The sequence below is a fragment of the Podarcis cretensis genome (assembly GCF_951804945.1).
Source record: "Podarcis cretensis genome assembly, chromosome: 9".
In the NCBI taxonomy this organism is placed as follows: domain Eukaryota; kingdom Metazoa; phylum Chordata; class Lepidosauria; order Squamata; family Lacertidae; genus Podarcis; species Podarcis cretensis.
The window spans coordinates 31,125,674-31,138,920 of NC_137178.1; the positions used below are offsets into that span (position 1 = coordinate 31,125,674).

Consider the following 13,247-nt stretch of genomic DNA (forward strand, 5'->3'; position numbering starts at 1 on the left):
TCCACAGTCACCTATGGACTCATTGTTAAAACGGTGTTTATGGAAAACAATCTTACTCGGCTACGAGTGATCGAAGAAGAAGAAGAAGAAGAAGAAGAAGAAGACGACGACGACCTATATGATGGTTTTGTAGGTTGGCTAATTTGGTCCCATGAAGCTCCTGTAGATCAGCTGAATGAATTACACAGGGGACCATATGACTGCATCATACTGAACAAGCCGCTGAAAAATACCTGTATTGCTGTCTCTTCTCCCCATTCTGGAATTTAATTAGCACTTACCAACATGGTGGAACTGTACCAATGCTTTAATAAAAAGTTTTGTCTAGCTTCCCAATACAGTGCTAGCTAGTTTCAACTGTTAAATCTTTTTACTTATCAGGAAAGTTGTTAAACATCATTTGTTGCCACTGCTAAGAAAGATTTATTTTAAGTTGCTAACATGCAGCATATTTTATGATGTCCCTATTAGTAGGGATAAAATGTGAAAATAACAATAGTTTTTAAAAATGCATCTGGACAGCTTAGAAATAGTCTAGATGCAACTTTGATTATTTTTCCAAAATAAAAGGCAAACTAATAACAGAAATATTGTAAAAATGAATTTGCCTGCTAAAAATGTGTTGGATGAACATCTAAAAATAACTTCCTTTGAGAAACTTGACACTTGGCAAGCAAGCAAGTATACCATGATAAATTAATAGCTTCAGGTATTTTAGAATCAGACGCTTATTGAAGCTACTTGGCTTTGAGGCACAGGTGGTATTTTAATGCCTTCTTTTTAAAAAATGTAACTGTTTATAAACACTTACAGTCAAGTACAAAATACTTTTTCTAGCATTCATTTCAATGGACATATTTTGAACTTAATCATTTTTTATTCATAATGATCACAAATTGGAACAAAATTGTTACCAAGGGTTACAGATGTGAATTGCATAATCTCAAACTTAATTTACTGCATTCATAGTACAGTAAGTAATTTTTCAATAAGAAGGCAAAATCTAGGAAAGATTAAACACTTAAGCCCCACTGATATCAACTGGACAGTGCAAATCCATCAATATGACTTCTAAAATGTTTTGACATTGGCTATAGCTAATGTTATTAATGACTTCCATAATAATTTTAATGTAGGAAGTGTCTTCACTCAGAATCCCATGCATTGTCATAAAACTCAGGGGGGAATTGTGCTTCTCAGTCCATCCATAGTGGTAGTTCATGTGCTTTCTGTACTTGAGACACTGAATAACACTTGTCAGTCAGAGCAGATGATACTATGCTCAGTGGGCGGATGTTCCAATTTGATATGACAGCTTTTTATATGTTCACATCATAGGTACTTGGGTTTACATCCCAAATATTGAGAATTTGTAGCCTAAAACTGTCACTTCTTGTACATAGCTATCTTCCTATTTGTAGGTGACTTTTCAGCCCACAGGTTGTTTTGATTTTGATTTTTCTTTGTCTGTATATTTCCAATATTTAGGCAGTGTTTTATGGTGGTGACAAGAATCTGGGAAATCTAGAGGTAAAGTAAGTGGGGCTGTACAGGCCACTCTGTTCCATTTGGTCTCACTGGCACTCAATTGTAGCTTCATTGCGTTCTGTTTTGTGTGCATTTCTTTTTCAGAATCCACAAAACATTTAAATGGCATGCATTTTGTAAGCACTTTTTTTTCTTACAGAAAATATGCTCCTTCCAATGCTTTGAAAATAAATAAAATGCATCTACTTGCATGCACTTTTTTGCACACTAAAACTGCATTGCAAAAATGAGAGAAAGAAGAGAGCAATGTGAATAGGAGTTGCATTCCGACCCACAAGCAAATTCGGCATCATCATATCAAACTGGTCTTCCCCCAAAAAACAGACCAAATGAATTCCTCCCTCCTCCTCCTTTGTTGCTGAGCTATGATCCTTTCCTCTTGCAAGGGACAAAAATGCATGCATGCTGTAAAATACATGCTATGAAAACTATGCAAAAGTTATATTTCAAATTGCCTGAGCTCTGCAATTTGCTCACTACTCAAAATTATGAGTGTGTTTGCCTATAAAGAAGGGGAACCTTCCCTTTTCATCTTCTGAAAATAAACTGCTCCACCCAGTAACCAACTACATACTAACATACTTCTGGAAAGTTCTCGACCTTCAGTTGTCTTAAACAAAGACACATGTGTACACATTGGATGGAAGAAGCAACATATCTGAAATGCTGCCTACTTTTTTTGTATCTAGGAAGGGGATGGATCGAGGGAAGGCAGGAAAATTATGCAATATGGGAGGAGCAGCAGGAGGAACAAAAAAGAAAACACTGGAAAGAGGTGCGGACAATGCTGCTCACAGTGCAAATGCATGTATTTATTCTCAGGCTATAGAGGAAAGCAATCATGGCTGCTGCAGCTACTTATAAGAAAAAGCCTATTGTGCATGTATAAAATTACCGTATTTTTCGCTCTATAAGACGCACCAGACCATAAGATGCGCCTAGTTTTTGGAGGAGGAAAACAAGAAAAAAAATATTCTGAATCCCAGAAGCCAGAACAGCAAGAGGGATCGCTGCGCAGCAAAAGCAGCGATCCCTCTTGTTGTTCTGGCTTCTGGGATAGCTGCGCAGTCTGCATTCACTCCATAAGACGCACACACATTTCCCCCTACTTTTTAGGAGGGAAAAAGTGAGTCTTGTAGAGCAAAAAATACGGTATATACAAGACACTACACACGCTCCATTAACTTGTGAATTAAATTAAGTGAACCAACCAAATTTGCATGCCTCATTTTTTTAGAAATATGTGAAATAGTGAAGGGGAAAAGGATTTAAATCAATTATGAAACAAGACCTTTTTATTAGAGACTGAAAGATCAGCTCCAACCCTGAATGATGCGCCCATAGCAAGTATCAGGAGCAACCAGATTCAATGGGTGAGGCTATTATATGAAGGTTGAAGAAATGAAAGATGCGCCCCTGAAGCATAATTCATTCATTTTTTCCTGTAACCTTTCATACCTTTGGGGGCAGGGGGAGTTGGAGGGAAAAGAATACTTCAAAGATGAAAAAGTGAAATGAGATGCAAAGCAAAAATGCAGTAGCTGTATGCTTTCAAGTTCACACCTTCTTTTCAAACATCCATATGAGCTAATAAAATATTCCATTCAAGGAAGCTGTTATCAGATGGATTGCGGGCCCTGCAGAAGCTACTATGCTTATCAATAAGGTACAATTGTATGCCTAAACAGCAAAGGGAACCTGTCACTCTTCACTGAAAGGATCTGAAACTGCTCAAGAAATTCACTCAAACACGGTGCCATTCAAAAGCTCTTGCCATACAGGAAATGATAGCTCAGGTTAAGTTTGACAAAAGTCGTTCATAGATCCAGAACTCCTGTTATAGTAGGTCAAGTTCAACTCACCACTCAGACGCCTTGCCCAAGACTCCTGCATTGCTGCCAACCAAGTTGGCATTGACCCGGGACCGGGCCTTCTGTGTGGTGGTTCCTCGTTTGCGGAATTGCTCTCCCTGGTGAGGTGTGCCTGTCTCTCTCATAACTGATTTTTTGGAAATACGTGAAAATATTCCCGTTTATGCAGGTATGAGATGGCCGAGATATACTGGTTATGGCAACCGTGAAACAAATAACTGTCAGGGTATGTGATTGTGTTTAAATGTTTTTATTTGATTTGAAATTGCACCGTTTAAATATTTTGCTGGGCTCCCACGGGAGAAAGGGTGGTATACAAATTTAACAAATGATGATGATAACAACAGACTGCCCAGGACTCTTTATGATAGCAAATCAATTTAAGTCATGGATAGTCAAGGCACCATTGCACCCTCTTTCCTGCAACGTCCTGTGGTGACAGAACAAATCAGCCAGTGACATCCATGAAGGACAGGCTGGCATGGAAAACAGAGGCCAAAGAGGAGATTTTAGGGTCGAACTAGACAATATGGCTGAAACCAGTGACGTCACTGCAAGAACAGAACCAATTTCTCCTAACACAATGAACTTCCTCTCCCCATAGGCACTGCAGGTTGGGAGGGGAAAGGAGAAGTTCACTCACACAACATTAGACTTCACCATATGTAACACCAAGGTTTTTTCCAGCCAGCACTCCCTGGAACTCAGGTGGGCGCCATTGCCATTATAAGAGAACAAGGATGGCATTTGTGGTGAGTTCCAGCACATCTTTTTCTACAAAAATAGCACTGTCTAACACCATATGTTAACTGTGCGATTGCACAATTAAATGCACCTCAGTTTTTAAATCTCCTCTAAAGAGACATAGGGAGGCATTCTTGATTTTGACTATGGTGCGTTCAGACTGTTTCAACCCTTCTCCTCTCTCCCACTTTAGACAACAGCACCCCTGAAGTTCTTGCTTCCCTCAGGAGAAAAGTTGCCAGTGGCATTACTAATGCCTTTAAAAAATTAATAATACAGTGGTACCTTGGGTTACAGAAGCTTCAGGTTACAGACTCCGCTAACCCAGAAATAGTACCTCAGGTTAAGAACTTTGCTTCAGGATGAGAACAGAAATCGCGCTGTGGCGGTTAAGTGGCAGCGGGAGGCCCCATTAGCTAAAGTGGTGCTTCAGGTTAAGAACAGTTTCAGGTTAAGAACCAACCTCCAGAATGAATTAAGTTCTTAACCCGAGGTACCACTGTAATAATCTTTATCAATTTTTGAAATCAAATTATCATAACCAAATGCATCATCTAGTTTTGCTGTAAGGGTGAAGAGACAAGGGATTTTTAATCTATTTATTCTTACTGTTAAGGCTTTATTATAAGTGCAGTTTTATTCCACTCATTGCCTGGTTTCAAGCTGGTTTCAAATGAAGGCTGGGAATCCAGTGTTTATGCTTCTCCACATTTAAGAAAAATCCCACGAACAATAGCAGCGGAGTGATGAAATGAGCTCACAATTCAGCAAAGACTGGAACAACAAGTTGTAGAAGATTCCCAATAGTCTGCCAACAGCATACTCCCAGGATCAAATACAGCTACACCCATACAGTGCGCTTGCAAAAGGTAATCGTCAACTCCCAGAAAAGAAGATGACAAATCTAGATTTTTAGACAGAGAAAAAAAATTGCTGCACACACACTAGACTAGTGGATTCAAGTCTTCAATGCTGTCATGTTTCATGCACTCTTTTACTGGGGAAGAACGGCACAATAAATCCCTTACAATATATCAGCATCCATGTAGATACACCCATGCAGCACTATGTACAATAACCACTGTCAGCTGGGTAAAGGCTCCAAGAAAATGGAGATTCCAGAAAGTTGATTGCTGAAATTTAGTGATGAGTAAAACATTTCAGAAAAGAATTTGACACATGAGGATCGAAAAGTGAAGGAGCAGCTAAGTTTTCATTGGTATTTGTACTCACCGGTAAACATTTTTGTAACAGCTTTGCTCTGCTTCCGGGCAGAGCAGAGGAGCAGCAACCATGGAGGGAAAAACTCATAGTGACTAGCTAGAAGCTCAGCTATAGTTCCAGATAAGCCCGTAGATGTCTGGTCGCCTTCTGCAATGTTACATCCCTCATCCACAGAATCTACAAGGAGGAAGAGACTTTGTTGAGGGGGCTTGGCTCCGAGAAGAGGCAGCAAAATGCACCTGCAAGGAGAAAAAGAAAGGAGAATTATAATACACACACATAAAATGCAGAAATATATTCTATATGGGTAGTTTTGTTTTTCAGCAAAGGAACTTGTGTGTGTTTGTTTGAGTGTACACAAAGAGGTGCTCACAGTATGTACTAAAATGAGGTTGCATGGGAATTCTTTTTCCAGTGTTGTCAGGGAGTGCAGACTCACTTGCAGCCACTTTAATATTTGATTAAGCCTTTTAACATGTAAACAAATGCAGCAGTTCAAGTGCCGAGGCCAATGACAAGCACGTCTAGATTACGCTTGTGCAGCTACCCAACACTGCCATAAACAGGGAATTTCAAGTTTAACAGGAGTTGGATACGCCCAGCAGAATGTATCTGAAATCTGAATAGAGGCTTTATTAGTACCAAGCGCAATCCCAGCTAAAGTTCTAGTAACAACTATTTGCAGCAATGCTCCTGGTCTGTACAAGCTCTGTTAGAAGGTACTGCAGATACACAGACCACCATTGCTCTCTTGTGCGAATGCCATTCATTTCCATGGCTGAGTGCAAAACAAGTGGATGCTCTCATTATGAGATGGTACACAATCACCAAACCACCCAGTAAGAGCCTCTTTGCATGATCTCTGAAATAACATTCCTGAATTCAAGTCAGTATCCAGTTTGTTTACTCTAGCAAGCAGTTAAGTCCAAAGCTAAAGTGAACTGAAAGTGAACCAGCAACTCTTGGCAAGATCAGAAGTGCTTGCTCACCCCTCGTTCCTTGGAGGCTACATGATTATTCACTGTATGAATACAAGATACTGCAGGACCATCTACCCAAACCAAACCAGACTGTCTACCTCGTTTGCCCCCATGCAAAATGTCATGGTGGTAGATGTCTAAGTCCTTGCATCAGTGCTAGGAAGCAGGCCATCACCTCCCCACCAAAACCAGTTGTGGGGTGAGAGCATATACTAACAGTAAGTACAGCATCAGAGCTATGAAAGCTTCAGAAATAAAGATATAGCCCTTCAAGGAAAGGCAGCTCTCCCCTCCCCCAACAGCATGGTTCTCTCTGATCACAAGATTTGCAATTCTTAGGGTGGGGGTGGGGGTGGGAAGGAACAGGCAAAACCCAGAATAATCACTTAAATAACTCAAGGATGTGTTCGTGCTCTGGAATTCTTTATGACAGCATTTTATCAAAAGATGTGTCATGATAACAACCTGGATAATCCCCTTGGAATATAATTATAATTATAAATCCCCAATAAATGGGATCTAAGTAAAGTGCGAAGTAAAAAAAGTACATGCCATATAAGAAAAAAAAAATTACAAATAGCTCAAAGTCTGTACAGTGGTACCTCGGGTTACAAACGCCTCGGGTTACAGACTCCGCTAACCCAGAAGTAGTACCTCGGGTTAAGAACTTTACCTCAGGATGAGAACAGCAATCGTGCGGCGGTGGCAGGAGGCCCCATTAGCTAAAGTGGTACCTCAGGTTAAGAACGGTTTCAGGTTAAGAACAGACCTCCGGAACGAATTAAGTTCGTAACCAGAGGTACCACTGTACAGCCAATGAATAATTAGATATTAGAGTTGCAATCCTGATACATTTGCATTCTAGTTAGTCTCACTGAACTCAGTGGGGCTTGCTTCTGATTGAATAAGCCTAGGACTGCACAGCAAACCTATGAAACACACGTTTCCTTCATTATCCAAAGACCTTACTCATCTAATTGCACTTTCTGCCACCATGAAATGCGATAAAGTCTTGGTAAACCAGTGAAAAAAGCATGCTCAATTATCCAAACTTCTGATTATTCAACACAGCTATTGGGATGACTAAGGCTGTAGTACTATTTTATCAACCGGCAGGGTTGGGGGTGGGTAGAGCCTTCAACGCAACTTGCATTTTTGCCATACCAAGGAAGTGATTCACCAACCGCTTCCAGTAATGTAGCCCCACTGACTTGACCAGATGAGTGAAAGGCCTGACACACTTCCGAAGTGTCATTTTGTATTACTAACCATTTGCCTTTGTGTGTGTGTTTTTGGACTGGAATTCCCCCATCACCTCCGAGAATCCATAATTTCCATCATACTTTTTCTGTGTGCAGTTCTTTATGTCGCTATTTAAGACGAATTTTATCATAGAGGTGATTCCTAATTTATTTGAAATGGTTTAAAAAAAATTGGTGCTTATTTAAATGGAATAGATGACCATCACTTTCTAATAATTGTAAAGAGCTAGGCGTTCCATATGTAAGGTAAAACACATTCCATGCAAACTCACCACAGTTCACATTTAGAACAGTTTGGCTATTCCTCATTTCCACCAGTGCATTCTGACTTAAGATTTTTAAACACAAATTTAATTCTAGCAGGGGGAAAAAGAATGCATTACAACGCATTACAGCTACCAGTAACTCCCCAAGGCTAGAGAATCATTACAACAGGAGATATCACACAAAAAAGCAGACTCTTTTAAGTGTCTGCTTCAGCGCATCCAGAATTTTCTAACTTCCAACTGCATCCTGACCTCAGGCCTATTCAGCAGATTCTTCAATAAGGCAACTGTTCCTGCCATGAAATAGTCTTGACTAGAAAATAATCCCTTTATTTTCAAAAATGCCATCTTGGTTTCAAAGCAGAATGAACTGCAGCAATTCACCCCCTTCTCACGCCAGCCAAATGTTTCATTATCTCTAGAGAAGGTTAGCAGTCATCTTGAAGACCGTTTGAAAATAATCATGAGCTCTGTAAAATAAGATGTAAACAATATGCCATCAAACCTAATTATATGTTTTGAGTGAGAAATCAATCTTCAGAGTGACAATGAGTGGAACAAAGCGCTGGGAGCATCTGAAACTTCTGCATCTCCACATAACACTGGCTTTACTTCCAAATTCAGATGTGCAACTGTGCTGTTAACCCCTTTATTCGCTTGTTTCTACTCTTTCCCTAGATATTTACCTTACCTAATCACTCCTACCCTTCACTCCTCCCTTCAATAGCAAAAACACCTTTATGAGAAAGGCTCTTCATGTTAATCAGACGCTCTTTAAAAATATGTCACAAAGAGCCTTCCTTTCAAATCCACAGCACTAAACTTTTCCAACTTTTGCATCTGTGGGAATCCGCTATCCATGCCATGTAGGAAAAAGGTCTCCACAGAACACCATCAAACACCAGCCAGTCATGTGGCTTTGGTTGGGAGATGCAACCAAGCCATGACTTTTATTTTATTCTCCCCTCCTTCCCACTACATTCACACTTGTGTAGTAATTTGTGATAAAATGTTCATGGCAGCAGCAAATGCCTTTCATCTTGGAAGCTCACACTAAACACATTTCCCTAGAATGGCTCATTTTGGGATGATCAGCGCCAACTCTTCCAGGAGAGTGCTTTTCAAAAATGTCTCCTGCAACCTTTGCCAACACTCCTGCAAGTGGTAAAAACCTGCACTGCTACACCAAGAAATGGGAATCTGTGGCCTTCTGAATTTTGGCTGCCCTAGTCGGTATGGCAAACAGTGAGAGGTGATGGCAGTGGGGTCCAGAAACACCCGAAGGTCTCTGTACTACATATTTTACACATGATTTTCTTTATCTTATGTAAATCGGGTTAGCCATGCAGGCATCAAAATTGGACGACACATTCAGTTCCTAAGAAACAGCACAAATTGGTTTATGTGTTCATTGATTATTTGGATATAATTTCAGCCTCATCTCACCAAAATAGGTCTATAAATCCGGAAGACTATATTCCCTCATATGAACCTGTCTGGGCTCTGAGATATTCAGGGGAGCCTCTTTATCTTGGTCCCACCACCCTCAAAGGCATGTTTGGTAGAGACGCAGGACAGGGCCTACTCAGTGGCTGCTCCCAGAGTTTGGCTGCTCCCTTCCTAGAGAATTAGATTGGCTCCCTCCTTGTTGACTTGAAAGGGCTAGTTCTGTCTTGTTTTTATTGTAGTGATCTATATGTTTGTGTGTGTATACACGTTTAAATGTTGTTTTTTAAATGAAAGCTTTCCCCTCTATGTTTCTATTTTAGCTGTAAGTTGCTTTGGGTTCCTGTCAGGGCAAAAGGCAGGATATCAATAATGATATAAATTAAGAAATAAATGAAGATCACCCACAGGAAATCTCAATACACTTTTCCAGCAGCACTTCTCCTTTTGTGACATTTGGTGCCATTTTCGAACTGCTCAACTGCACCAATTCTATACAGCTTCTGAATTCACCTGAATTGCCAATTCATTTCAGCGCTAAGAGAAGTATCTTGCCAGAGTTATCCGCTGAATGTTCGGACTTACAAGATTTACAGTTGCCTCTGGATTTCTCATTTCCTTTCCTGAATCTGTATCATACAAACAAGGAAGAGGCTTGACAAATCTGAAAAGAATTTAATGCGATAAAAAGAGGATGCACTTCTGCAGCAATCAAAGGATTTCCCTGGATAGATATGAAAAGGAAGCTACAGACAATGGAAGAGTAGAGACTTCTACTCACAAAGGCTTCCTCAAAGGACACAATAATTCTTTATAAGAAGTTTAAAGTAACAATACTGCATTTTATTTTATTTTTCCTCCAGTAAAGCCACTGGTACCTCTCCCCACTTCCTCCATATATTTCAACTTTCACCTTAATAAATTTAACATAACTTTCATTGATCTAAGTACTTGAGGGGAAGTGTAAAACCACAGAGGAACTGCACAATGTCTGGATAGTTCAGTGCAAGACTTTGTAGTCATTCTTCGGAATTAGCAGACTGTGAATGCATCCTTTTTAACACAGATGACAAGAACTGGTTGTAGCTTTCAAAAGGAACCAGTGCCATCTACGATGATATCAGAACTTCCTTTTCCCTGCAAAAAAACATCCCTACCTAATATTCAAGAATTTTCCTCGTCTCCTTTACAGCCACACAAAACTGCTGGTTCAGTAACCCTGAAATGCACCAGGATCCCTAGATCCTCTCTCATTTTTCCACTGATACAAAATATGCTTTAGCCCCCAAAGCATATGACACAACACTGGGTGCTACTAGATTGCATTCCATTTCTTTTATTCATCTTCATGCATCCTACATAATTCCTCAATGTCCATTTAAGTTAGCTACTTCACTGGCAACCCCCCACTTTCCTTCCTAAAGTTACCAGAGAAAAGAATGAACAAAACAGGTTTAAGGACTATGGCTGCAACGCTAACTTTGTCTGCTGAAGTTCTGTTGAATCCAGTGGGACTTATTCTCTAATACTTGAAGGAAGGACACTAATTCCTACTTGATCGTTTATTTATCTCCTTATCTATTTCATACACTTCTTGATTGCAACAAACAAACCGACAAACCTCAAAGTGGTTTACAAAGGGATTTTACCATGTAGTATTTCCCCATCTTCACTTTGTTGTTCTTCATTCACCTTGCACTATACTGCATTACTAAACTCCAAATGGATTACTCTACCTATCTGTTCAAGAAAATGCAACTTTGCTCAAAGTAAGTGATCATAAACCTGTGTGGTAGGTGTTAATATTCTTGGTGGAAATCTTTCTACCAAAAACACACCAAATAATAATAATAATAATATATTATTTATACCCCGCCCATCTGGCTGGGTTTCCCCAGGTGAATCAAATAAGATCAGGGTCTGATATCCTATGGTCACGTGTGCTTGGCCTTTTGGGGGTGAAATTGAAAACATTATTATCTGGGAGCAAGTCCCACTGAATTCAGCAGGACTTAATCCTAAGTAGATGTGCACAGGATTGCACTGTTAGCCTGCCTTTTCTAGTTGCATTATAATTTATGAGCAGGCAAGCAGAGTGCACTGTAGTTCATCTTTCCATAATCGCTGACCTTCTTCATAGTCTTTTTGACAGCAGAAGTGCTCTGAATGGTAACGACGAATTTAGCACTTTAAAGGTTGCAAAGGGAAGGTCTCACACATACCACCATGTAACACCCCGCATTTATCTGTACTGACTTTCATCTTCCTTTTTCAATTCCCTTAGTTAATCCAGCCAAGCAATGAGTTCAAATGGATCACTGTATCATCTTATAGCTTACACTTGGACACCAACACAGCAACCATAATTATGAAATTTCAGTGTCTCCTCTTTCACTGTCACTGAATCCTTATATAAATCTGCTTTAGCCACAATCTGCTTTAGACATAGATATCTTTGTTTCATCATTTTACAGATCATTAATATGTTAAGCTCATGTCCTCCAGGTTTATTAAATGGCTGCAATCTATACTGTAACAGTCAGTATTAATACAGAAACAGACTATTTTGACATGCACTTAAAATGGTAAAATTACAGCAAAGGTAGTGCCTCTCTATTTTTGGTAACATGCTCTGTAAAATCAAGCTTTCCCCCTTATTTGTTCTCTTCTCCTCACAAGCTAGTTCTCTAGGTCATAACATACGCTAAATCAAGCAGAATTCCTTCTCTACACCATCTTGATTTATAACTAAAGCAGTTTGTAGCACGACCATGTATGGTGGTTTGTTCCATCTCTCCTAACGAGTCCGTTAGAAAGGAGAGAGAGAGAGCACTATGTAAAAAAGATTCACTTTTTGAACTGACTCATACATAATAGAACCAGTAACAAAAACTTAGAGTAAAACTCTGCACCAGCAGAGCTGAGGGGAATTCAGAGTCCAACAACATCTGTAGAATCACAAGTTCCCACCCTTGGTGTCAGTTTTTAAGGACACTCAGTGATTTCAAAGAAAACAACTACATTCCCACAATCCCTTCTATACCCTGATAATCAATTTTCTACCTCTTTCCCTTAACTTCTGGTACAGTGGTGCCCCGCAAGACGAATGCCTCGCAAGACGAAAAACTCGCTAGACGAAAGGGTTTTCCGTCTTTTGAGGTGCTTCAACAACAACAACAACAACGGGAACACAGCAAAATTAACCTATGTTCACTGTATGTTTGCCACGACTGTATTTTGCTGTAGTCATTTTTGCTTTTCTAAAGTTAATTTCTTAACATTCTGCAGGTTTCAAAAATTATGTGCAAGTACATTTCAGCCTTCCAACTTTGCCCCTGGACAAGTTGCTTCTTTCTGCCATCCATCCTTCCTCCTCCGATTCCTTTCTCATCTCCTTTGAAGTAGTGGGTTGTCACAAAGTGACTCACCTCAGCACCAAAAGCTGAGGCATAAATCACACTAACGCTGTTAACAAAATCTATTCCACAATTTATGTCTTCAGCCTCTTAGATATACCATGATTGCAAGAGGAAAAGGAAGGCTTTTAAATAGCACTGTTCCACCTGTGCTACCACCACCGCATATTTTATATGGCAATTTCCCCCAAAAGTCCTACTAGTGATTTAATGCAAAAAGTTCTTGAAAGTCCCAGAAGTCTGGGCTTGGAGATTTAGTAAAAATGACAGACAAAGCAAGTTAAGAACACCAAAATGAATTGAAAGAAAGATTGTTCAATTTTCTCTGCACTGCGTTTTAAACTGTTTATATCTATCCAAGCAATGGATGTTGGGGAGGGGTGAATTCTCATGACATTAAGTCATACTGAAAGCAGTTGTGTCCAGCTGGATACAGTGCTGGCCGTGGATGGCAAGGGCTCAAATCCCAACTCAGCAATGGGTCACTTGA

At 39.9% G+C, this 13,247-nt stretch overlaps 1 protein-coding gene across 3 annotated transcripts in view; it reads right to left on the reverse strand.

Annotated features, from left to right (window-relative positions):
* ANKRD50 (ankyrin repeat domain containing 50) overlaps positions 1–13,247 on the reverse strand; it is a 45,524-nt gene that overhangs the window by 15,107 nt on the left and 17,170 nt on the right. For all 3 annotated transcript variants that reach the window (XM_079990508.1, XM_079990506.1, XM_079990507.1), the window contains one exon: positions 5,397–5,626. In XM_079990508.1, coding sequence (XP_079846634.1) covers positions 5,397–5,626 — 230 coding nt within the window. The remainder of the gene's footprint in view (positions 1–5,396; positions 5,627–13,247) is intronic.